The sequence below is a fragment of the Bison bison genome, unplaced genomic scaffold (genome assembly GCF_000754665.1).
Source record: "Bison bison bison isolate TAMUID 2011002044 unplaced genomic scaffold, Bison_UMD1.0 scf7180017864325, whole genome shotgun sequence".
NCBI classification, from domain to species: Eukaryota; Metazoa; Chordata; class Mammalia; order Artiodactyla; family Bovidae; genus Bison; species Bison bison.
In genome coordinates this window covers 1,789,295-1,816,705 of record NW_011494897.1, presented here as the reverse complement: position 1 = coordinate 1,816,705, position 27,411 = coordinate 1,789,295, and the positions used below count along the sequence as shown (strand labels likewise).

Below are 27,411 nucleotides of genomic sequence, written 5' to 3'. Positions count from 1 at the left end.
ATTTGGGTAAGAGGAGTGGCAGTAACGTAACGAGCTACCATATTACAACCAGGAGCCTGGAAAAGGCAACAAGTCTTGATTATTCCATGAGAAGCTAAGAAGCAACAGGGCCTCTTCTACAGTATCAATGTGAATGTAAATTAGTACAAGTATTTTGAGAAGTAATTTATCAACAACCAGCCAGAAGCTCATACCCTAGAGATTCCACTCTAAGGTATAAACTCAAGAGAAACTCTTACATTTGTGTGCCAGGAAACATTGTACAAGGATAATCATACTCTTATTGTTGGTAACAGCAAAAAACTGAGAACGTAAATGTCCACAGACAGTGAATAAATAAATGACAGTCACAGAGTGGAATTCATACATTACACGAGTTAGCTGCAGGCAGCAATGCAGACAACTTCCAGAAACACAATGGTAAGAGAATGGAGTAGGTCACAAAGAAGACAGAGTAGGACTCGATTCACTTCAAGTTCAAAAAAGTGGAAAATGCATCACTATGTTTTAAAGGAGTCATACAGAAATGCTGTAACTACAAAGAAAAGCAAAAGAGGAACACAAAATTCTAAACACTGGTTACTGTAGGAATGGGAGAAGGGATGGGAGGAGGAGGGACATGCAGGGAGGGCTCTTCAGAGTTCCTGGTAACATCCTGTTTCCTAAGGGGGGTGGTCATACACAGCTTTGTCTTATTATTATTACTTAATTTGAATATATGCTATGTATGGGTTTTCGTGTATATAAAACACACATACTTCCATGCATGGTAGTATTACTTAATCAAAAAAGAAGAAAGACAAAAGAGACAATAGAAACTTTTGCATGGGGATGTAAAAAAAGGATGAACATGCATAAAAACACAGAAAGAGGATTTTGGCCTGTCATGTTTTTGGAAGGAAATAGGAAAATATAGATTTTATTAAGAAGGGAATATAACAGTCACTTGGCAGGAAAGATCTTTTATTTTATACACTTACTTGTTTTTTGGTTGCAGGGTATTTAATATCAAGAATTAATTCCTTTATTTCTGTTTCAATCAAATCTAGAAAGAAAATTAACCAAAATAAAATTTTGGTTCACTTTTACGACAGGTAAACTTTATTCTAAAAGAAAAACACATTTATTTGCACTATCAGTCAGTCTGAAGGATTTCTGAGTCCTCTTGGAAATTACTGTTTTATTGTTACAAATTTTAATAATCCCTCGATGGCATGCTTCATCCTTCAGAATAATTCCAATAAAAGCTATACATGATTACTTGTACCTCATCTCATTCCACAAAGGAGTTGCAACAGCTTATAAATGCACTAAAGTGTTTTGCTTGCTCCATTTAGAATATTCTATTAACTTTAAAAATGCCATGACAGTATCCTTCATTTTTATTAAAGGACACCTACCAAGATTGGGACATTTTGCTTTCAGCAAGGTTCCCAGTTTCTTCACTAAGTGCATGTCCTTGGCTCGTTCACTCTTCTTATCGCTAAAACAAAAAAATACAACAAGTTCTTAAAGAAAGTGAAGCTGTCTTCCTTCTAATTCTGATACATCCAAATTTCTTTTCCTTTTCTACGCTTCCTATTTAACTTTAAAGGGATCAGTCTAGAGAGAAATAAAACAATAGCTACAAAACAAAGCTATATTTAAAATGAACAACCAACAAGAACCTACTGTATAGCATAGGGAACTCTGTTCAGTGTTGTGTGGCAGTCTGGATGGGAGTGGAATTTGGGGAAGAATGGATACATGTATATGTATGGCTGAGTCCCTTTACTGTCTACCTGAAACTATCACAACAGTATTAATCGGCCATACTACAGTACAAAATTAAAAGTTTAATATATATATATATATATAAAAAAAAGGACTGGGAAAAGTCAGTAGAGGGACATTAATAAGCTGGCACGCGATACAACTTACCTCAATGCTAAGTGGAAAGGAACACTGACTGTTTTCACACTTCCAGACACTGGATCAACCAGGCAGATCTGGTAAGTCTGGGGCTGCCAACTCTGACTAGTAATGTTATTTAAGCCCATTATTTTATAGCCAGGATACAGAAGCCTGAGGAAATCACAAACCAATATGGTAAGCCACAGAGTTTATATGCTGCAACAAAAGATCCACGTGATGCAATGAAGATCCAGGGTGCCACAACAAAGCCCCAAGGCAGCCAAATAAATAGTTTTAAAAAAGTAAAATAGAACCTAACTGCCAGGGTTCTACCTTGTTAAAATGTGCTAGAAAATCACATAACCAGGCTGATGTCGCAGTGGCAAACAAAGCACTCACATGACTTCGTATCACACATGACTTCGTATCATCACCAGGGGAATCGGAAAGAATCTTTCCTTTCCAGCCTCCACAGTGTAAGGAGGGATGGGGACAAGTGGGGCACCAAAGCTGACTTTAATTCAGTAGTGTATCACGGCCTCCTCAGTCAGATTCCTTTGTTATTAAACACTTAATCCATAATTACATAGCAGCCACTCATGGGGAAAAACCACAATAAAGGACATTTTAATTCTCAACCAACTTGCAATCTAATTAAGTAGCTTTAAACAGAAGCTTTACTTGAACAAAAGCATTTCTTTTTGCAGCCAGGAAAAGGCTAGGGTTTGCGGCTTACCTGCAGTACTTTCCCACGTTGAAAGCGCCAACTCGAGGGCCCTGCTGTGTACTCCACACTTCTAAAATGCCCCTCCGTGGTGCATAGATCACAAGGAACTGAGCCACTCGACTTGGACCCTGAGGACTTCCAAATGGGGAAAAGTCTCCCTTTTCTGGCACTCTTTCGTGGAGGTCCTCTACAATCTGGATCCAACCAGTCTGTGCATCTCGATACCCTTAGAGACAGAGGAAAAGGAAAGACACTTAGATATGGAATCTAGGTTTAGCAGAGCCTTCTGAAGCACTCCGTAATGTTTTAGTCAGGGGGGCTCAAGAAAAGTAATAAACGTATATTCTCTTTTATTATGAAATATATTAAACAGAAAAAATTATAATTATGACAAATCCTTTAATTGCCAAGTCTCATTAAAATGTCAGTTTGCTACAGTTGGTTCTGATCACTTTCTTTTCTAAGAAGAAATCAGTTATCACGGAAGGTTCCCTGATTTCCATCCCTTCCTCCCTCTCTTTAAAAAATTCTGGAGAGATTTTAAGGTTCAGATTTAAAGTAAAAATCCAATTAAAATAGAAGATCAAACTGGTTTCCTGCAATTCAGGTCCCTTGGTGGCACACAGACAGAGGGAGGACATGGGCTGCAGAGCAACAGGAAGCAACGCCGGCCTGTGAGAAGGAAAATGCAGCTGACATGCCTTCCTATTCCCTCTCTTCCCAGTAACGGGGAGGAAAAGGACAGAGTGCGCCAGCTGCAGAAGACAGGCCACACGGCAGTCATAGCGTCACCAGAGTGGATCTGGACCAACTGGTATATATTCTGGAAAAGTCTTGCTGAGAACATACCCTTGAAGTTATTTCAGAAAACAAGCACCATGTCAGGGAGAAATGATGTATCTGCTACCTTGAAACCTATTTCTAAAGACATTTAAACATGTGGCAAGTAAACACTGCAGGAATTCTTTGGCAAGAAGGTAAAAGTGGCCTCAGTCAGGTCCAGAGTTTAAATTTAATGCCCTCAAATCCATTATTCCTCACAATGCTAAAAACAGACCAGATTGCATCAAAATTGTGGTTTCCAACTAACAGTCTCTGCTGACATGTTAATATTAAAGATGATTACAAACAATGAATTCTCCTCTCCTCCTTCGTCAAAAGGATTTATTTTATTCAGGTTGAAAATGTGCCAATATATTTTTAAGTCTCCCTTAGAGTTAGGTTTGCTATGCGACTAAGTCCTAAATAATGTATTGCAGAAAAAGCTTGGCAAGATTTCTGAAAATAACTTCAAAGTAGACTAAGGTGGTAGTCTTTCTGTCCCCTTCTTCCTTCCTGGGATGCATGTAAGATGGCTGGAGCTTCAGCAGCCATTTAGACCATGATATAACCTTCATGGGGAAGCTACATGGAATAAGACTGAGTTCCTGAGGATGTCATGTGATATCATACTGATCCTGTACACAGCTCTGTGCTTGTCACTAAATGTAACTTCTAACAGACAATGTTACCAAGACACTTAAATGAACTGACCCAGGCATATGGATATGGAACCCAAATTTTTAAAAAATGAATCTTGCTAGGTTTTGCCATCTTGAATCTGAAAAACCCAGCATTCTAGTTTTGGAAAGATTTGATTCAAGCATGGCCCTGCAAACTGGAATGAACCTCGCAGGGGCAAGAAACTGAATTCAGGAACTGACAATCTGAGAACTGAAAAGAAGGACATAAAGAAGAGTTTTTAAGTACCTATGCGTTGGTCAAACTTAAAGGATGTGTCAGTTGGACTATGGGTCAAATGTTGTTGATATGATCTGAGTTCGTGATTAAAAAAAGAAAGAAAGCAAGCATAAAGAATTAAACACTGTTATCAATGAGAAGCTGAAGAAGGATAGCACTGTTCAGCTACTGGGGTAAAAAGCTAACTAACTTTTGTCCTGGATTTTTGTAAGAAGTACCTTTCCACATGCGTATTGCAATTCCTCTAGCTACATCCAACAAAATAACTCTGCCAAAATCATCTGTTACTGCTGCCAGTGTGTTACATGGAGACAGACATATACTTTCACCATGGCGTCTAGAATCTGGAAGCCCAAATCTGATATTTAAAAGAAAAAAGAAAGCAGAAATCAAAGTTCAATCTAGAAATAAATAAAAGAATAATGAAATACAGCAACAAAACAGACTGAATCTGATTTTACATTAATATAAAGAAATATGAATTTTGTATGGATTAATAGTTAAATTTATTAACTAATCACAACAGACATTTTATAATACAAAATACATAAGGAACTTTCTTCTATTATATAATAATACCTAAGTTTTATCTCAGAGATATTTGATACAGAATACCCACAACCTTATTTTTTCAGAGTATCAAGTACAACTATATCTTTCCTTGATTAAGCAATATGTCATATGAAACTACCCTGACAACCAATTACTTTTAGAATACTTTGCTCCTACACTCGCATCTTTGTCTATATTTTCTTATTTCTAATCTTTTCTCTTTCTTCTTCTCTAGATAGCATATCCTGCTGATATCAGTGTAACTGCCTGAAGCAAGAACTTTCCTTCTTCTAAATAGTTATCTGTATACTGTTCTTGGTCTATAATCAATCCTATTAGAACTGTGGGTAAAATAAAAGTAAGGAAGTACTGAGAAAGAACCAGAATAGCTCATTTTGAAAAAACTTCCTGAGACAAAGTACTCAGAAACTTTGTTACATCCATGCAGTGCATAAGGCCATTTGCCTTATTTCTTCATACTTGGGTGACTGGGGATGTGATATGTTAGATGGAAAAAACTCTAGAAGATAATCTTCAATACATTTTGAAGTGATGTGAAGTTGCTCAGTCGTGTCCGACTCTTTGCGACCCGGTGGACTGTAGCCCACCAGGCTCCTCCGTCCATGGGATTCTCCAGGCAAGAATACTGGAGTGGGTTGCCATTTCCTTCTCCAGGGGATCTTCCCGACCCAGGGATTGAACCCAGGTCTCCCGCATTGCGGGCAGACGCTTTAACCTCTGAGCCACCAGGGAAGCCCCAGTAGATAATTAGCTATATCTCTTCAGTTGAAGAACATCTAAAAAAAGGGAGAGGTTTTTATTTCCCTTCATGGTGGTACTTTATATTGAGTAATAAAAAAGGATATAAAAACAGAATCAAGCAACACTCATGCCCTCTTCCTGCAAAACCTGACAAATCCACTAAATATCCCCCAGTACTGCTGGAACAAACAAGGAAGCATAAGCCAGCATTATTCAAGCATAATGCTTGAATATATGTGATCCCATTTTTACTTTTTTTTTTTAAGAAATCACTATGTCCTTTTTAAGGTTCTACAGCTTATCAATAAACTAAACTTTTTACTTAAAGAAGTTCAATAGCTATCAAAAACCCAATATTTCTACTGTACATCTAAGTGTACAGTGTTGTAAGCACACACCCAACACACACACACACAAAATAAGCCATCTATTACATGATGGGGAGACAAGTGTCATTAAAACAGATAGGAACCACTCTTCTCATGAAGTTTACATTCTGGTAGAAAACATCAGTCTCACATTAATGACTTACAGGAGCTCCAAAGACTCAAGAAATCAATAAATCAGCTAAGCACATGGAAAGACCATACATTTAACAGTCCATTTCTAAAAATACTAAAATGCAAGAGGAGCACGACAGACTTGCCTTACAGCTAATGGGGTAGCTGGTTCCACCTTGGGTTTTTGCTTCTGGAAAGCTTCTTCTTCATGCTTGCTCTTCCAACCAAGCCAACCACTGAAAGAAAGAGCATTTAGACTAAAACCACGGATTCCAGTGTTTTAATGTGCAGACCATCCAAATACAAGTTAAAACTAAGTGAGATGAAAATTAGATTATTTAAACTGATGTCATTACCTGGCAGCATTAAATAAAGCAGAAGTGAGTTTACTTGCCACTGCAAGTGCAACGTGAGATAATAGTGGTTGCGTGCTTCCCTGAAAAACAGAACATTTGAAAGATGACAAATAAACAAAATACACTTTCTAAATGAGATGCACTTTAAAAAGGTAGGGGGTAGAAATATAATCAGAAGTTTTAACTCTACAGTTGAAAAGTAAAATCACTAATAGTTTATAATCTTCATGATTTCCCTCTTTAAATTGTAGTCAATTAAAAAATCTAAACTAGGACATTGCTGCTGCTGCTGCTAAGTCGCTTCAATCGTGTCTGACTCTGTGCGACTCCAGAGACGGCAGCCCACCAGGCTCCCCCATCCCTGGGATTCTCCAGGCAAGAACACTGGAGTGGGTTGCCATTTCCTTCCCCAATGCATGAAAGTGAAAAGTGAAAGTGAAGTCGCTCAGGTTGTCTACTTGAAAGCTATACAGTCGTGTCCGACCCCTAGCGACCCCATGGACTGCAGTCTACCAGGCTCCTCCATCCATGGGATTTTCCAGGCAAGAGTACTGGAGTGGGGTGCCATTGCCTTCTCCGAAACTAGGACATTAAAATGGCCTTATTCTAACAGGGCTATTGAGTTCTCATCCATACCGAACTAGCTCTTTTCCCTCTTTTTAAAATATTTTTTTCAGTCAGTTTTTATTTAGAAATACTTCATATTGTACAAAACTTATTTTAAATTTAAGTATAGCTGGTTTACAATGTTGTGTTAGTTTCAGGTATACAGCAAAGTGATTCGGTTTTATATACACACATACATTTCAGATTCTTTTCCATTACTGATTATTACAAGATACTGAATATAGCTCCCTGTGCTATATAGTAAATCCTTGTTGGTTACCTATTTTATATACTGGAGTGTATATCTATTCATCCCAAACTCCTAATTTATCACCCCCCCACCTATTTTTTAAAAATATATTTTTGTTAAAGTAAAAAGACTGTTTGGACAATTCTGAGAAGGGCGCTTTTTATGTTAGAAATCAGAGCTGCCAAGTCTAATACCTAAATCTCCCCAATTTTAGGGAGCAGTTTCACCACTTCATCAGCTATAGTTGGCAGCTCATTCTATCTTTACAATTCCTCATTTACTCAACTCCCTCATGGGCCAACATCACTAACAACTCTAAGCTTCTGACTAACTGCACCAATATTTTAAGACAACTCAACTAAGAATTCGGGGCATCAGAAACAAAGAAGGCTGCTTATTTTACATTGACTTTAGTACATTTTCAGTTAATCTAAAGAATTTAGAAGAAAGTGAGTTGAGACTAATTTCAGCTTATACTGAAACTTACAAATGTAAACTGCTTACTTTTTAAGGCTATTACCATATCCAATTTGTATATACGTTGAAAATCAAAATCAATGATGAAACACTTACCTCTAAAGCATAGAAGAAGCCTGTAAATGGACTGGACCCTACAGTGATATACTGAGACATGGCTGGTGGGCTGTTTTTAATTGCTGCATTATATCCACCGATATTGGAGGCAGTCTTCATTTGATCAAAAGGGGACAGAGTCATAATACCTAATGACAAAACAGCAACAATATGTAATTTTAATGCAGTGAAATGACACTGTCATTTTAGATTACTAGATTTTTATTAGAACTCCATTCTAAAATGCTAACTGCTGAGTGTCATTTAATAGATAAAAGTCATTTTTCAAAGCTACAAGATCAATGCCATAAAACATCCATAAGATATTAAAACTGCCATCTACAATTCCTCTAAGCTATAAAATGTATAAAACAATTTAAGCATTAATTTTTTAGACAGATAAAAACTTCAAATGGTACAAGAAGTATAGAATCTACCAATATCTCCAGGTATAAGTTTACTTTTTTGAGGTAACAACTGAAATATTTTCTTACATTGCTTTCCAGAAATGTAGGTACATAAATGACAGCACACCAAATCAACTGATGTGTGCCTTGTTTTTTAAATTTAATAAAATATCAAGGAGACATGCCTCATTCTTGGCAGTCACTCAGAGTATTCCACTGTGTGGTCATGCCATAATTGATCTGACCTTCTGATGGACATCTGAGTTGGTTCTCACTTTTACCACTACAAATAATGCTGCGATATATGACCTTGACAGATCTTTGCATACCTATATATAAGCTCATCTGTATGGCAAGTCCTCATCAACAGAAGAGCAGGCTCAAAAGGGGATCTACATTTGTAAACAATTTTATTAAGTGCTGTGACACGGCATTCCACAGAGGCAGTGCTGCCTCACATCCACACCAGAAAGGCAGTAGGGCACCTCTGCTCCCATATCCTCTCCCAAAGTGAAAACAAACCCTTTCAAACATCTGCTTTTTAGTCCAGAAATCCCCAGCCTTCCATAATGAAGAGTTACTGCTGATCTCCCCATGGCGCTAAGAGTAAATGTAGACAATGCTGAGGAGCAGTAGAGGAAAAGCCAACATCATTTAAATTCACCTGGGCGGGAGAGAGAGGAGGGGGCAAGTGAGCTTAGAGATCTAGAAAGTAAAGATCTGCTGCTAGATTTCGTCTCGGGTGGTGTCTTCCAGCTCAGATGCTCCTGGTACATAAAGACAGCCAGTTCTGAACACAAACATACTGCAGAATGGAACAGGAGTTATTCTCATTTTCCTATGTATGTACTGCCTCTATTTTGAATGCATTGCTCCTGAAAGAGAGTCCTGGGAAAGGAACTGCTTTTCAGGTGTTCATAAGTAAATGTCTTACTGGATTTAGGATTTAAAGTCATCAAATTTTAATCCTTACAAAAGTTGACCTATTCTGAAAGATTAGAATGCCTGTTCTGTGTTTATGAATGAATTCATGATTCAATATACAAAGTGTTTTTATGACATGATTAAATATGCTGACTGTACCAGCACAAAATCAAAGGCTGAATGGTATCACATATAAATTGAAATTTTAAGTTTCAAAATGCTTTCTCTTTGTACTCTACACACTATAGGTGTGTGATTTTGTTTTTTGAGTCACCAATTTTAGCATTATTTTTCACTGATTGAAGATACATGAAAATGTAACTTACAGTCCTTCTTTTTCTCTCCATATTCTTCCAATATAACCATATCTCAAATTTTAAATTAAATTCACATTCACCCTTCTCACTATAAAGAACTCTAAGCATTACTGCTGAGACGAGCTGCCTACTGTAATTACACTGCCTTAAATGTACATTTTTTTTTCCTTCTGAATTTGTTACTACCTTGTCTTTTAGGGTTTTCCCTGAACATCTGAGGCCTTTCCACACTGTGAAACACCTTACAGTTCTTAATGTAAACTTCCGTAAGGTTAAAGTCACTGGATAATTCTCGAGGCCTGTATACTGGCTAAAGAAGGTCACTTTGATAAAATGGCATTTGAACAGACACCTGTTTGAAGTGAGGGAGAGAGCCATGTGACTAGCTGGGTAAAACTCCAGGCAGAAGGGACAACTGCAAAGGCTCCAAAGTGGGAGGACGCTTGGTGTAGCGGAGGAGCGAAAGTAGATCAGCGTGGGGGAACACAGGGGTGAGAAAGGGGCAGTTCTGCAGGAGATACAAGGCCTTTGGGTTTTATGAGGAAGAAGATGGGAAGCCGCTGGAAGGTTGTGAGCAGAGAAGTGGCAAAAATATGAATCATATTCTACCAGGATCATGTTAGCTGCTACTGGGTAAAGACATTTTAGGACAAGAAGAAAGGCAGCAGAAAGACCAGTTAGGATTTTCACTTCCTCAGTAGCTCAGGCAAAAGGCAACGGTGGTGTGGCCTACCATGCCGACAATGACGGAGAGGAGACGTGGTCAGATCCAGATTTACCGTGAGGGCAGCTGAGACAAAGGTGGACTGGATGAGGACCGGTGAGGAAAAAAAGAGAATCAAGGATGACTCAAAAGCTTGTGGTGCAAGCAAGAGGAGACAACAAGAGAGAAGCACAGAGGAGGACCAAGTTTGATGGGAGAAGTCAAGAATTAGGTTTGGGATATGTTAAGTTCGGATACCCCGGGGGAAGCGTTCACCAGGAGCTGGAAAATGAGTAAGAAGTTTAGTGAAGTCAGGACTGGAGTCAAAATGGAGATGCTGTGAGCTGATTTCTTGTTCTTGTGTTTCAGAGCTTTGAAAATAGGGGGTGGAAATAAATATTTATTCTTAAATGTACTCCGATGCAGCTTTCATTCTCACCATTCCACTTAAACTTCTAAGAATCAATGAACGTTGTCAAATCTCCTTTCTTGAATTCTGTAACGCATTCCACAGTTAACCATTCCCTCCCAAATTTATACTGATAATCTGGACCTCTTCCCTGACCTTTAGACTCATGTATCTGTCTACCTGGCATCTCCATTTGGAAGTCTGCATCAGAAGTTAACCTGTAAAAACCATAACTCTCCACTCGTTCACTCCTACCGCTTCCTTCTCCTATCCTCTTTTCAGCCACAGCCCGAACATTCACCCAGTTGCTCACACTTAAAAACTAAGAAATCTCTGATTCTTCCCTTTCTCTCTTTTCTAATATCCATCCCTTAGCAAGTGCCAACTACATCTCCAATCTGTTTACTCTCTAGCACCACTGCCTCCTCCTGAGACAAAATCCTCATTCTCTCTTGTTCCAACAAACTCTTTGCTGGTCTCCTTGCTCTCATTTCATTCTCCTTCAGGTTTTGACCGCATGCCATCCCCTCTCCCCTCTAGACCAGGCCTCTGTCTCTGCTGCTTTCTCTCCCAGAATGCATATCCTACATTCACACAGTGGCTGCTTCCCATCCTTCGTGTCTCAGGAGAGGCCTTTGCTCACCTGTGTACCTAGTCCCCTCCTTCCTTTACTTCTGTCATAACCCTCTGCTTATTTTCATGATGCTCACTAACATTTTGTTATTACCGTATTTATTCATTTGGTTTAATTGTTTCTCTTTTGTCTCCCCATCACAAGAATCTAAGCTTCATCAGGGCAGCGGTCCTGTCTGCCTTGTATTTCTAGCACCAAAACTAGTGTCTGGGACACAACAGGTATTTGTTCATTTCTTTGCTGAATGAGTTAATCAGACCTTTACATAAAGATGTACATGGAATAAAGCTCATGGCATGCCCCCTCTTTTTTATTTTTCCATTTTGTAGGCTGGGAGATAAATGAATAGAATAAAATTTTCTATCCAATCATTTCTCCTAGCCTGTTTCAATGTTCCAAAGTTTAATTAACAGAACAAGGAAGTCACCTTGAACTGAACTCAACACTTTGGAGTTTTGCAACATTTCTGTGTTCATAAAAAGTAAAGATAAATGGAATGTCTACCAACAATGTGCTTATTACAGATTATAGGCAGACCTTGGAAATATCGCAGGTTCAATTCCAGACCATCAAAAGAAAGTATCTCAGCCAAGTGAGTAAATGAATATTTCGGTTTCCCAGTGCAAATAAAAATATGTTTATACTATACTGTACCCTGTTAAGAGTACAATGGTATGGTGTCTTAAAAAACAATGAACATACCTTAATTTAAAAATACTTCATTGCTAAAAATTGCTAACCATCATCTCAGCCTTCAGTGACGCCTAATCTTGTCGCTGGTAGAGGAGTTTGAAATATTTCAAGAATTACCAAAATATGACATAGAAACATGAAGTGAGTAAATGCTTTTGGAAAAATAGCACCCAGAGATTTGCTTGACAAAGGGCTGCCACAAACCTACAATTTGTGAAAAATGTAGTATCTTCGAAGTGCAATAAAGCAAAGTGCAATAAAACAAGGTCTATCTGTATTCCATATAAGAAATGCAACAACCCACAAATGTGCTCTGTGTCAGGTATCTTCAGTTCACCCCTCTGGATTCACACTCCTTCCTTCTCTCCCTCCCGGTGTGTGCATGTTATGAACCCAGACTCTGAGCTGGATTCAGACAATGGGAAGCCCCACCAGGAGGTCAAAGACAGAAAAGAAAATGAAGTCAGGATACGTATTTCCTTGGGACCATTGGCCAAAAACCACCCTGCTCTTAAGCTGCTGATTCTACTCATTATCTCGAATGAGTAGAATTTAGGCCTAGGAGGAGCTAACAGTTGCACTGCTAATGAGCCCTGAGACACTGGACTATCCAATTCAGTGTGGTTCTCCTATACTACGACTGTATAAGTAGTTTCTCAGCAAAACCTCATCCAGTTATCTTATTTTTTCTTTATCTTTTATGTGCTATTTGAAAACTCTAACAAGCATATAATATTAAACAGAAAAAATAGGAATATATTTAAAAATAACATTTCCTTCTTCTCTACCGCCATTTCTACTCTTAGGTCAGAAGCCCATCACTTCTTACTGAGATTATCATAGCTTTCTTACTGCACTTAAGTTTCTCGTCTTGACCCATTCAAGTGATTTTTCCAACAGGCTAAGTGATAGTACCATTTTCTTGTTCAGAATCTTTTAAGGACTCTCAACATGGTGATGAGAAAAATAAAACTTCCTGTGCACAGTATCCTAGGCCTTCACAATCTGGCTGCTCCTCACAGGCTGGCCTCACTCGGGCCAGTTGTCAGTTTCTCCTGCACACAACGCATTTCCACCGCCATGTGAACCTTGTTCGCTAAACTGCCTCCCTGATGCTTGCCCTCCTGGCCAAATCCCACTCATTCTTTCAATCTCAGATTGAGGTCAACCTCCAGTTCCCTGATTCCCTTGGGCTTCTCCTCTGCCCCCACCCCGGAGGAATAGGTCCACTTGCTGATTCTGACAACTGTCACATGCTGCTGCTGCTGCTAAGTCGCTTCAGTCGTGTCCGACTCTGTGCGACCCCATAGACCGGCAGTCCAACAGGCTCCGCCGTCCCTGGGATTCTCCAGGCAAGAACACTGGAGTGGGTTGCCATTTCCTTCCCCAATGCATGAAAGTGAAAAGTGAAAGTGAAGTCGCTCAGTCGTGTCCAACTATTAGCGACCCCATGGACTGCAGCCTACCAGGCTCCTCTGTCCATGGGATTTTCCAGGCAAGAATACCGGAGTGGGGTGCTACTGCCTTCTCCCTGTCACATGCTGTGATACTGTAATTGTTTTCACATGTTTCTCCCAACCAGCTACATGCATCCTGACAGCAGAAACCAAGTCTCTCCATCTCTGCATTCCTCACACCTAACATAACAAGCCTTCAAATACAGGTCACAAGAAGACATACGCTTTGCTCTATACTTTGTTGATCTAAATGTTACATTTTTAGAAGACTGATCTGGCAATTATATGAATCAAACTCATCTGTATAAAACTTAAGTCAAATAGTGGGTGATCCAAGACTGTACAGTAGGGACTTCCCTGATGGTCCAGTGGTTAAGATTTTGCCTTCCAATGCAAGGAGGTGCAGACCTCCCTGGTCAAGGGAGCTAAGATCCAACATGCCTCATGGCCAATAAACCAAAACATAAAACAGAAGCAATACTGTAACAAATTCAAAAAAGATTTTTAAAATGACTCATATTAAAAAACAATCTTATAAAAACAAAACAACAAAAAAACTGTACAGTACTGCTTATGCTAAGGGCATAATTACTAAAACCACTACCATTCCTTAAAGACATTAACTTCATCTCTAAGTCTAAACTACCCTCCAAATGTCTCACTGAAGACAATGATTTTCTTTTCACATGAGAATAAATGTTATTTGCTACGTTGTGACCAACTCTTTGCAACCCCACAGACTGCAGCCCACCAGACTCCTCTGTCCATGGGATTTCCCAGGCAAGAATACTAGAGTGAGTTGCCATTTCCTTTTCCAGGGGATCTTCCAGTATCCAGGGACCAAACCCATGTCTCCTGCATTGGCAGGGAGATTTTTTTTTAACCACTGAGCCATCAGGGAAGCCCTGAGAATAAATCTACATTTCCAATAAATGAGATACTTCTATTAAAAAGTATAAGAAGTTCCAAAAGAACTGGAACTAGTAATGGCTTACCAATACTAGCATGATCAATAATTGTGTCAATATCTTGTAGACCCCATTTCTTATACGCTAATGGTGGTGGCTGGATGTTCTCATTGCCTGATGCTGCAGCTGTCAAAGATAAAAATTAGACAAACCAAACTTAAATATAATGGAGAAAATGAAGTTTTACCAAAAATCATTAAAAATATAATAACGACTTATTATTCTAAACTAATTAAAAATAAAGTAATATAAACCATGCATACAGTGAGATTTACTCACACGAAGACAATATACATAAAATACATATATTAAAAGACTAACCTGGCTGACATAAGAGATTCTGAAACACTTAAGGAATTAGAAAACACGACTAAAAACTCTAGACTACCATCAAAAATCAAGGTGAATTCAAACTGCAATTGAAGCCAAGTATGCAATTTCTCCCTCTTGAGAAAGACAGTGAATAAAATCCCTGAAGCAGCAACTAGTGTCTTAGTGAAACCTGATGGTACACCCCGCAGAAGCACACATGACAAAACAGAAGGATCTCAGATGCAAATAACTGAGACCAGGCTTGACAGAAAGATACGCTAACAGTGACAGCACTGCCAAGAAAATGAAGGAAATGCTGATCACCGACCATGGCATTTCCACCTAGGGAGAGAGGAATGAAAAGAAAAGCAGCAGTTACACCTGGGGCCACAGGTTCATGCACAAGACCCCATGTGTCAGTACATTCTCAGGCTATGTATTAGAATACAGCTGGATTCTTGTCATTTATTCAGGAAGATGAAGAAAAGTACTCTGACAAAGGAAAACAGTAATCCTCTAAGCACTTCAGATTTGAAAGTAAGGCCAACCAGAGACAGTTTTCCTATACTGTGAAATAAAAGTCACAACAATCTGTAGCTAAGTAATCAGATATTTAGAGCAACTTATAGTAAGAGGGCAGTAAATGGCTTACTTACTTGCTAGGAGATAAAATGGCTTTATGATCTCATACATAATAAAATAAATGGCAATTCAAAAGTAGTAAAAATGAAATGTCTAATGATACCAATTAAAGCATAACTGTCTATTTCTAGTTTATTTTACTGCAGAATTCTTATGCATAGAAAATTACAAAATTCTTAAACCTATAGAAAATTCTTATAGAAATTTCTATAGAAAATGACATATGTATTAATGGTGACTATTTGAAATTTCTCCAAAATAAAAGACATTGAAACTTTACATGGACTAAATTTAAATAATTTAAAAGATTATGAAAATAGGTATAAAAATTCAAACAAATTCTGACTTTAGAGAAAAGCATGTACTACTAAAGAACCACATAACCAAGAAGATACTGATCATATATATCCACCTGTTGAAAAAACAGTGAAAACTGTTCTATTGCAATGTGAGATGCTGCATTCTCTCCCTGGAAGAAATTGCTTCTTCTGTGTCTTACAGTTTAGTTCTGGATTTATGAACAATCTTTATGAACTGGATAGCACATCTGAATTAAACTCTGCTTTATGGGAGCTAAATCATTTACAAGCTAAGCTTTGCTCTTTTTAGGGCCATGAAGGCTCCTTTATTCTAAACCAGAAGAAAATGGGGTAAGTCAGCACCAACACTGGTATCTGCACTGACTTGGGGCTTTTTTACTTTTATTTTACTATCTTTAAAACTGGAATCTTAAAACTGATGGCATGACTCTTACTGGCAGCATTTTTGCTTCTTATTGGAACAGAAAATAACAGTACATCTTGATTTTTAATGAAACACAATATCCTCAAATAGCCTCAGAGTTTAAACTATGGGTAGGGAAGGTTAAAGTGCACGGTTCATGCCAAAGTCTGGAACTGACATAGTGCCTACATAGATTATATTTAGGGCTCTTAAGTTTTTTCTGTTCAGAAGTGTTTCAAGTTAGCTAAAAGCAGCTCACGCTGGCTGCCTGTTGAGTCCTGCCTAGTGTGAGGAAAACGCCCCCTGCACACACTCCGCTTTCTTCGCCCCAGAGAGTGGAAGCAAGGCAGAATCACTTGATTTTAGTATGCTGGCCCAAGTGGCACTCATCTAGTGAGAAATCTGGTTCCTCAGTGAGACACAACTGAATTCTCTATCCCAGTGCTGAACTTCTCTCTTAACTGGCCAAGACATATTGCTGAATTAGTAAAAAAAAAAAAAGCCAACCATTCAGCTGGCAACACGAGAGCTGAAGATCTAGTCCTCTCCTTTATCTTACTAATTAAGCAATCTACTGTGCTTAGTCGCTCAGTCATGTTCAACTCTCTGCAACCTCATGGACTGTAGCCTATCAGGCTCCTCTGTCCATGGGGATTCTCCAGGCAAGAACATTGGAGTGGGTTGCCTTGCTCTCCTCCAGGGGATCTTCCCAACCCAGGGATCAAACCCAGGTCTCCTGCACTGCAGGTGGATTCTTTACCATCTGAGCCGCCAGGGAAGCAATCTACTACACTCTCATTTCTATAGTAGTGGGTTTTTTTTTTTTTTTTCCTTCTCTTTAGAACTAGTTCAGAAGCCCTTTTTAATTTAGAAGACATATTTTTCTAAGTAGATTAAATTAAATAAGACAAATATCACCACAAGTTAGCTATTTCTTGCCCCAAATTACCTTTTGCTACCTGATTTCGACAAGCACGAAGAGACTGAAAAAGGCTAAATCCATCAATAGTCACAATGGCAGCTGGATATAATATACTCAACTCTTCATTCTGTTAAAGGAATAAGAAAGAAGAAAATATTTCCATTATTGCCAAATAAGCATATCTATGTTTCTGTTATAGCTGAATATCACGATTAATGTAAAATAAAGGAATACTATAACTAAACAACCATCAAACACCCAACACACAAGACAATAGCAGGCAGAGGAACAGTAAAAAACAAATAGACTTTTTTTTGAATGCCTTTTGGTCAAGGACTTAAAATTCTTCTCAAATATGAGCCTTTGTACATGGTGAATATTTTCAGGATAGACAAAGGGAGTAACCCAAAAAAGTACAAGTTTCATAAAAGTGAAATTTAGTCACTACATGGATGCAAACAACACATAAAAGTAAAAAGAAGAGAAAAACTCACCTGAAATCCCAGACGTATTTCAGTATATAGGGTCATACATAATCACACACTTTTGTACAAGACTATACCATATACAGTATTCTATAACAGGTTTTTCCTTATTCAGTAATATATCAATGATATTCTTCCATTTCAGTAAGTGAGCAAATCAATTTTTGTTGTGGAGACGCTGTATTGCATCATATGTGCCAAAATTTCAATTACTGACTTTAGTTTGGTCTGCTGATTCCAGTCTCCCTCTTTACCATCCACACTCCACAGCTGGAGTGATCTTCCTGAGACACAGCAGCACAAACTACTCCCCTGATTAAATCTCTCCACTGGCTCCCTTCTGCACTTAGAATAAAACCTGAACTCTACCCAAGCTTCAAGATGGGGCCTCTCCCTCCAACATCATCTCACCCCTCTCCCCCTGCACCCTGAACACAGAGGTCATTGCACCTTCACCTCCCAAGTCACTGCCTGCCTTTCTTTAGATCACTCAGGTCTTGGCACAAATGTGGTTGCTCTGAAAGGCTACTCCTGAGTCTGTCTCAAACATCAACTCCATTTCCTTGTCTCATTTCAATCTCATCAACATGATTACTTCCCTCACAGAACCTATCAGAGGCTGGAAACATCCTGAAAAATCTCCAGCTGTTCATCATTGGTTACCCTCCGTCACCTCCAAACTGTAGGCTCCACAAAAGCAGAAACCTTGCATGTCTGGTTCAAAAATGGATTCTCAGTGATTACAACTAGGCTGGGTACATAACGGGCAGTAAATAAATGTTTATGAATGAATGAAATATTTTCATTATTACGAACATCACTGCAGTAAACATTCTTTTGTATGTATCTTTTCACATCACTTTGATCTAAATTCCTTCAGGGAGGTCTGTTGGGTCACAGAGCATTCACAATTTTCATTTTCATTCATATTATTAAACTATCTCAAGGAAGTACCTATCCGTTTATAATTCCACCGACAATACATGACAGTGCCTGATTCTCCCTCTGTCACCAAGTTTTGTTAATCTTCACCTTTGCCAATCTGAAAGGTGAAAACTTATCCAAATGTAGCTGCTTATAATTCTGAGATCATCAGTATCATTCACAAGTTTATCATATGCTGTCGATCAGTTATATTTCTTCTTTGGAGAACTGCCTTGTCCTTTTTTTCTACTGGACTGTTGGGTGTTTCCATTTTTAAACAACATTTCTGTGGGCCACAAGGAGTGGGAGCTGATGTCGGGGTTCACATGACACTTTGACAATGCCTAGCTTACGCAGTCCACCGAGCATGGCAGTGGGGGAGAGGTCCCTGACAGGGAGGAGCTAACCACCAGCTAGCCAAGTATCTCCAAAACAAGACTGTTTTCCTGAAAAAGATACTCTTATAAACACCAATGTCCAAAAGCTGCAGAAACTGAGCTAAATGATAGGGATCTCTGTGCAAAAACCACAGAAGAGGTTTCTTTGGCATTCCAGAAAAACATCTCCCTTTAGAATCTTCTCCTGCAATGACCAGTCGTCCCACCTACTATACTCACTGCCCCCAGTTCTGAATTACAAGGAAATCTGCTCTTGTGATCTTTAATAGATGTGGGAGTGCACTAAAGATGCAGCAAATAGATATTTCTGATATACAAACTGATATATATTGGAACGAAAGATGCTTATGTAAAATACAGAGTAACAACAAAGACTTCCCTCCATGTGTTTAATAAATATTTTTCAGTGAAAAGATTTTGACTCACAAAAGCAAATAGCAAGTATTTAAATGTGAGTTATATTTTTCCACCAGCTCTAAAAACAGATTATTACAAACACAGTCAAGTTTAAAGTATTTAAAGAACCTTCATCTTCCAGGGAATTTGTTTTTTTTTTTTTTTTTTAATGGCTCTTGAGAGGCAGCTTCAATAAACAGATCACCGTCTTGGATTTCCAACAGTTCCTTGTTTGTTTCCTGCAATAGTTCCATTTTCTCCCAACTCCTTACGATCAGCATTGTAACTTAAGTCTTCAGCTTTCAGTTTCATTTTCCTATAATGGGTCCTGGGAAGAGTTCGTTCAGTATCTGTGACTTCAGTCATCATCTTCAATCTAGTCTTTGTACCTCTGGGGTAGTTCTGTATCACTACAGGCATGATGGCATTTCATTTTATTTCCTACTATCACCTCAAACATGTACAAAATCAAATGCCTCAATGCAGGAGATCTTAGAGCCAACTCATTTTTCTCTTTAAATTTGACACCTTGGGACTTTCTTGGTGGTCCAGTGGTTAAGAATCTGCCTTGCAATGCAGGGGATGCAGGTACAACCCCTGGTAGGGGAACTAAGATCCCACATGCAGTGGAGCAACTAAGCCCAGACGCTGCAAGCCCTGAGCCTGAGCACCACAACTAGAGAGTCTGTGTGCCACAGCCAAAGATCGCACATGCCATCACTAAGACCAGATGCAGCCAAAAAAAAATTCAGCATCTCGATACAGTACCCAGTCCTGTCAAATGTTCCTCCCTTTTCCCACAGCCATTCCAGTCCTGGCTCGCAGCACTGCACTCTATTACTGATAACTGAAAAAACAGGATAACTAGCCTCCCTGATTCCAGATTCTCACAAGTCCAATTCATCCAGAACAAGGTCCTTCAAGATCCCTTTGATGATACTACTTCCTTCTCATCTCTCTGCTAAGTCACTTCAGTCGTGTCCGACTCTGTGCGACCCCACAGATGGCAGCCCACCAGGCTCCCCCGTCCCTGGGATTCTCCAGGCAAGAACACTGGAGTGGGTTGCCATTTCCTTCTCCAATGCATGAAAGTGAAAAAATAAAGTGAAGTCGCTCAGTCGTGTCCGACTCCCAGCAACCCCATGGACTGCAGCCCACCAGGCCCCTCCGTCCACGGGATTTTCCAGGCAAGAGTACTGGAGTGGGTTGCCATATCTCTAGTAGCTTCTAAATCTTCTGAAGCAATTCTGATTTTCGCTTCACTTTCAAACTTATGAAAACAATCTGGTCACTCAGACTATTGGACAGTTTCTCAGTTTCTAACACAGTTGCTGTCTCACAGTTCCATGTTTGAATCTTTCCTGATTTTTTTCCTAACTACCTAAAATATTTTCCCTTCTTTTCTAAGTTCTATACCCATTTTCAAGGCTTAATTCAAACTCTACCTCCTCAACGAAATTTTCCTTTATTACCCTAGTCCTAATTGAGCTCCCTCTTCTCTAGATTTGCACAGAAGTTATTCTGTTCATGTAAATTAGCAACTCATAAGGTAATGCTTAATACTACTGATTAACTCAATCACCAGTATGAACAGATATTAGTCTATTCTTACTGGTTAAATTTCACTCCAGTCTATCACACAATTTACGTCCACAAAGGAACACAACATACATTCATCTGCTTACTTCAAACCTCTTGGAAGCCGGACAGCACCAAGAGAGAAGGCATATTATACAGTTTTGATGATGTACCACACAAGATGTGCTGAACAAGAGCATATTAGTTCATGTGCCTCTACAATTACTGTAGACACAATCAAAATTTTTGACTGTGAGACAACCAAAATCTCACACAGCACCTAGGAAGAAGTGAAAACTGTGGAGTGCCTTAGACACTCAATAGTATTTTCTCTATCAAAATTTTCAATGAATATAAAATATTTTCCACAGTAAATAAAAACTGAATAACCCCTTTTCTGAGAAATAGATTAGTGCAATATAGTAGCACTATTAACTCTGTTGTTAATAGTGCTAAATCTTTTACTCTACATACTTTTAACACCTACGTCCAAATAAAAAAGATATAAGGTTATATAAAGCCAAGGTTATATAAAGCCATTTTTACCTTAAGTCACTATTAAGTTCTAAAAATGAGAAAATCTTTTGGTTTCCAATTTAAGTGTTTTATTTTACTGTAGAGCAAAGCACACGAAATTTCAGTAAGTAAAAGCAAGACTGGTGTTCCTTACTCAGCTATGAATAGCTTCTATTTCTAAAGTCTGACAGCAGAGCTCACTGTGCCACGAGAAGATACCTTAAAGTTTCCACCCAACAAGAAGGAAGAAACCACTTCAGAGTAAAGCCACTGTCCCTCTGGACACAATCTCTTACGCTACCTGCTCAGTCACACCAGGATGTCGCGGGATTTCGTAGGTCCTGCATTTGAGCTGAAGCACTGAGTCCTCGTTCAGGAGCTGAGCGAGCAGGAGCACGCCGTTCTAGGAGGAAGCACAGAGACAAGCCCTGCTTGTTTTCTTACCAATATACCTGAACAGGTGAGGCTGGGCAAAGAGCGGCATTTCCCCCACAGGTCTTCCACGGATGCCAGGTGGTCAGTCTGCAGAAGAACATGGCTTCTCTTCTCTATAGTTTACAGCAGAACTTTCTACCACCATACCTCCCCTGTCCCAGCCTTCACCCCCATAAGTAATAACTACACATTCAAGTGGCAGGGAGTGAGTCACAAAGGAGTGTGATGGGAATGCGGAACCAGGTTTTCCAGTCAAACGGTGCCTTTCAACTGCGTAACGCTCAACTCACCTCTGTGTAGAAGCGTACGTAACCCGAAGTAAAGCCCACCACAATGCAGGTCCAGTCTGGACGTCCAGTGGAACTCCTGTTACAAACAAAATCAATGATCTTAAGAGTTCATACATCAAACCAAAAAAAAAAAAAAAGAGCCTCACTTGACTCACTTATCCTTACCTCTTCTGGCTTGCTAGTGGGATGCACAGAGCACTGGTTACACATTCCCTAAAAACAAAGACAAAATCATATGTTTACCCAATCAATTTATCAATGTCTTTTCTATCTCTATGTTTGGATGTTAAAGGACAATTAAGTGGAAGATGAGTTCTGTGGACCAGTTGTATCCAATACATAAATTTAAAAAATGAGCAAAACTCCACCATAAGGAGGGTAATAAAACCCATTGACATAAAAGCTAACGTCACATTCACTTGAGGTTAATAAAAAAAACAGTATTTTTCATTCTGTATTGTCATGAAAAACATAAAAGTAAAAAAAGCAAACCTTTACCGTATACAACTGATTATACACAAAAGTAAGAAAACATCAAGGGATCACCAAGCAGTCATTTCCCACTGTTCCCTTCTCCTCCACATAAGTGAAGAACTTGGGCAGAAGGTGGGAGGAACTGGCAATCACATAACAGGCAGACTGCATTTCTGTTGAGAACATGATTCTGGAGACTTGCCATATTTCAACTGGCTGGCTTCTTTTTCTTTTTATATTTTGCAGAAATTGCTGCTGATAACCTATTTCTAAGCACCTGATGAGCTGGATGGTCCCTAAAAGATTTTTTTTTTCCCTGACATGCAGATTTGAGAAAAATTTGTCCCACGCACAGAGACAAGCCTCGAAATTAAAATAATGCCTACTGACTTCTTCCTTAAACTGTCAAAACTCAGGACCATCACCAGTTTATTCAACAAAGTATAAATCCTCTTCCCCATATATCAAACTAGACACCAAACAAAATGAATCTTTTTGGTTGTTTGTTGTCTCTAGGTAACTGAAAACATTAAAGTAACACACTAGCATAAGTGGGTGAGGCTCTTGACAGCCTCGGGCCCTCCTGTCATGCCTGCATGCTTAGTCATGTCTGACTCTTTGTGACCCTTTGGGCTGTAGCCTGCCAGGCTCCTCCGTTCATGGGGTTTTCCAGGCAAGAATACTGCAGTGGGCTACCATTTCCTTCTCCAGGGGATCCTCCCAACCCAGGGATTGAACCCAAATCTGTGTTTCCTGCATTGGAGGCGGATTCTTTACCCACTGAGCGATCCGGGAAGCCCTAAAGTAACTGAACCTTGCATGTGCATTTCTGACAGAAATTAAAAGTCTTCAAAATGCTTAGACTAAATGACTCAAGGAGAAATAGCATTTATTTTGACAAGAGTAGAAAATAATTCACTGAGTCTCTACAGAGTGTCAGGCATGTACTATGGATTTCTATTTGATTGTCTTTTATCTGAATTTAAAGTCTAAAGAACCTTATTCATTCCAACTAGATAACTTTCAGTCATAAAAATTTAACTGAAAACAATTTTTGGCTGCAGGTTCCAGGCTAGCAGCTCCATCACAGAACCATGCTAGAGATCTGGTTTTAAAACTCTAACCAGGTAGGTAAGAAACTTGAATTTACTAACTTGCATTTCTTAAGTATTTATGAGTTTTAACAATTAATGTAGCACTGTCCCCTTTAAGTACAAGCTCAGTGCTAACAAAGCAGAGAGGACCATGGCAGCCCTTGACTTTTTGGCTGAATAAAATTAACAATGAGGGACTTCCCTGGTGGTCCAGAAGTTAAAAGTGCATACTTCCACTGCAGGAGACACAAGTTTGATCCTTGGTTGGGCAACTAAGATCTCATATGCCATGTGGTATGCTTAAAAAAAAAAAAGAGAGATAATAATAACAGAGAGCTAAGGAAAAGATTGTTCATGGGGTTCTCAAGGCAAGAATACTGGAGTGGTTTGCCATTCCCTTCTCCAGGGGACCACATGTTGTCATGGGGTCGCAAAGAATCTGACACGACTGAGTGACTGAACTAAAGGAAAAGACAAAATATAGACAGGATATTATGGAGTTCTCTCTGAACTCTCCTGTAAATCCTCTCCAAACGCAAGGGTTGTTTTTTTTTTGGTTCTTTGATTAATAATTACATGGTTAATAAAATTAAAGTTTACTGCCCAAATCATGCTCTACAATCTCTAAAGCTGCAATGAACATACATTTAATCAACATTCCAAATGACGAAACGTCTTAGCAGACTGATATACAAGTCAAACAATTTCACATATACATTTAACATATGGAGAGACAAAAAGAACTAACTGGTCCCTACCCTTCTTCAACACTTAAAGAACCACTCCAACCAACAGCAAACTGCATTTCTTCCTTCCCTTTATCACTATGTTTCCATTTTGCTGAAAAAAAAAAAAAAAAAAATCATCACACAAAATAACTTAAATTACAGCATACTAAAACAGAATTTATTAATTTCATTATTTTCCTTTAGAATGATAGGTGCAGAATTTAATAGTTCTATATTAACTTATGTAGGTCTTTCTATAAGTAAATATAAGATAATGTTTAAAAATTTTTATAAGATTGTTACAAAACTCTTTAGTCTCTCTTCCAATGCAATCCATATAATAAAGTTATTAATTCTATGTATTACCCCATCATTTTTATTTATAAAACTTTTATCTTCAATTGGCAAAGAAAAATTTTCTAATAGATTTATGCTATTGGAGAGCAAATCTGCTTAATAGCGCAACTCTGTACCCATTTAATACAAGACCTTATTTTGATCAGTGAGGTTTTCCACCTTCTATATATAGCCAAACTTTAATCTTCAACAAAAATTGTAAGCTAAGCTTATACCCCAAAAAGGAAACAAGAGTACTGTGAGCTTTCAAATTAGAGTTGAAAGTCACCCAATTCACATTATTGCTGAGAAGGGGGCAGTGGCCTTTTTAGCTCTAACTGCCCCTTGTGAGAATTGGGCAATGCCCAAAACTGCTTCTGAAGTGCCAGACAGAGACAGCTAGAGTATCTGCAGCCAAGATTGAAAGACAGAGAGGAAAGAAACAGAAGAGAAAGGAAAAGAAAGGGGAAGAGAAAGAAAGAAAAGAGAATCAAAAGTGCTGTGCAACATATCAAGCCATCAAATGCTACCATATAATGGAGAAGTAACACTTTTTCTTTCTACCTAATTCATTTTCTACTCTATGCATTAAATTAAATGAAAATTATAGAGTACTTACGCACTAGAAATACAGCTTTTTGTTCCCGAGCTATAACCATAAGATCATTGGTTGGAGATAATGATAAAATACAATCTTGAAGCCAGCAAGTTTTTTGTGGTTTGCAAGTATTTCCTTCTTCTTCCTGTGAGTAAAACTACAATTACTTCCATGGAAAAATATCACGAACAGTTCAACTCACCACGTCCACCTTGAGAAGCAACGGAAAAGAAACCTTCCCAATTCTTTTATAGTCTCAATAATATTTGTTATCAAAACATGTCAAAGATGACCAATAAAAAAATACTCACCACAAGCAGATCTCAGTTTTGAAAATTCATGTAAAAATTTTAAATAAAACAGATAGCAAGACATTAAAAGAATCTCACATAGGGATCATTCCAGGAATGATTTAGTTAGGAAATCTGGTAACTAATCCTACTTGAGACAGATAGCTAGGGCATCTGCAGCTAGACAGCAAAGAAAATATTACCTGGCACCTATGGCCTGTAAAGTGTAACATTTCTTTTTATGTGATCTGAAAGGTGTTTTATTTTTTTCAACTGAATATGTACTTACTATATAGGTAAATTCCTATGGTTAAAAATTCACAGATCCAAAAAGGTCTTTGCAAAGTCTGACAATTCCTGTGTCCCAGCCACCCTGCTGTTCACTCTGGAGACAGCAGTGCGACTGTATCTCATGTGTATTTCCAGAGACACCATGCACATAGGCAAATATAATTAACTACCCCTTTCCCCTTTCCTGACACAAATGGTAGCATGCTACATACATACTTCTATATTTTTTTTCTCTTAACATATACCTTAGATTTCACTCTACCTAAAGTTCCTAAATTTTTTAATGGCTGTAGAGCATTCCATTGTAGAAACACCCCAGCCCCCACTGATTGACATTTGTGTTGTTCACAGTCTTTTGCTGCTACAAATGATGCTACAATGAATAATTTTATACATTTATCAGTTTATGTGGGAGGATGCCAGTAGGATAAGTTCCTAGTCAAAGGGAATGTGTGTTAGTAAATTTGCTAGCTATGCCCAAATTGTGCTCTGCAGAAGTTGTGTTAACTTATAATCTAACCCAGCACGTTTTGAAAGTGCTTGCTTCCTCAGGGACTCTTCAAAAGCGCTTTAACTCTGATTTTTGTCCAACTAGCACATAAAAAGTAGTATCTTAGTCTACAGCATTGCTCTTATGAGTGAGAATGGGTATTTTTTCATATGCTTAAGAGACTTTTCTATGAACAGTATATTGTTCCTTTCCTTTGCAGACCCCCTGTTGGGTTGCTGATCTTTCTCTAATTGATTTGTATATACCTTTTTTTACATAAAGCATTTATTTTTCCTGATAACATTGTATTGCTTATTGGAGATTTATTTTGTTTTATTCAAAACACAGAAAATAGAAGGGGAAAATCACCCACAATTGGGACACCACTGAATTTTCATACTATGATCCTAATGGCTATAGAAGGTTCTTTTCCTTAGAAACTGCCTAACTATTCTGCTATTTAGGCGCATGTTTTGACATTATTAAAAAAAATGCTACAACAAAACCTTTACATACCTTTCCCTTCTTTCTACTTAGCATTTTTACATACAAAGAAAATTGGCCCTTTGAACAAAAGCTTTCCCCAGTTCATGTCATAGCTTAGTTTTCTTCATGCAGAATTTTAAAATTTTATGTCTTAAAATTACTGATCTATTTATATTTACTCTCTTATAGCTCCTAGGTTTTATGTCATTTGATCTTCCACCTTACTCAACCCTACCCGACAGCTTTTGGATTGAATTAACCAAGATGAGAGGGAAGAGGGGGGGAAGAGATGCAGAATGCTGTCATTAAAAAAAGAAAAAAAATTATGGTTTTTAAAGCTTTTAGGACTTCTCTGGTAGCTCAGATGGTAAAGAATCCCCCTGCAATGTGGGAGACCTCGGTTCTACCCCTGGGTTGGGAAGATCTCCTGGAGAAGGGAAGGGCAACCCACTCCAGTATTCTTGCCTGGAGAATTCTGCGGACAGAGGAGCCTTGTGGGCTATAGTCCATGGGGTCGCAAAAAGACATGACT

At 38.6% G+C, this 27,411-nt stretch overlaps 1 protein-coding gene across 1 annotated transcript in view; it reads right to left on the bottom strand.

Moving 5' to 3' along the window:
- RAB3GAP2 (RAB3 GTPase activating protein subunit 2 (non-catalytic)) overlaps nucleotides 1-27,411 on the bottom strand; it is a 105,245-nt gene that overhangs the window by 38,888 nt on the left and 38,946 nt on the right. Inside the window, exons 3-17 of the mRNA XM_010853264.1 lie at nucleotides 25,344-25,467; nucleotides 24,419-24,500; nucleotides 22,258-22,305; nucleotides 22,093-22,168; nucleotides 21,669-21,770; nucleotides 17,098-17,197; nucleotides 14,499-14,597; nucleotides 7,960-8,108; nucleotides 6,531-6,610; nucleotides 6,321-6,410; nucleotides 4,579-4,718; nucleotides 2,630-2,846; nucleotides 1,921-2,064; nucleotides 1,401-1,483; nucleotides 981-1,045 (exon numbers count right to left, since the gene is read on the bottom strand). Coding sequence (XP_010851566.1) covers nucleotides 981-1,045; nucleotides 1,401-1,483; nucleotides 1,921-2,064; nucleotides 2,630-2,846; nucleotides 4,579-4,718; nucleotides 6,321-6,410; nucleotides 6,531-6,610; nucleotides 7,960-8,108; nucleotides 14,499-14,597; nucleotides 17,098-17,197; nucleotides 21,669-21,770; nucleotides 22,093-22,168; nucleotides 22,258-22,305; nucleotides 24,419-24,500; nucleotides 25,344-25,467 — 1,599 coding nt within the window. The remainder of the gene's footprint in view (nucleotides 1-980; nucleotides 1,046-1,400; nucleotides 1,484-1,920; nucleotides 2,065-2,629; nucleotides 2,847-4,578; nucleotides 4,719-6,320; nucleotides 6,411-6,530; nucleotides 6,611-7,959; nucleotides 8,109-14,498; nucleotides 14,598-17,097; nucleotides 17,198-21,668; nucleotides 21,771-22,092; nucleotides 22,169-22,257; nucleotides 22,306-24,418; nucleotides 24,501-25,343; nucleotides 25,468-27,411) is intronic.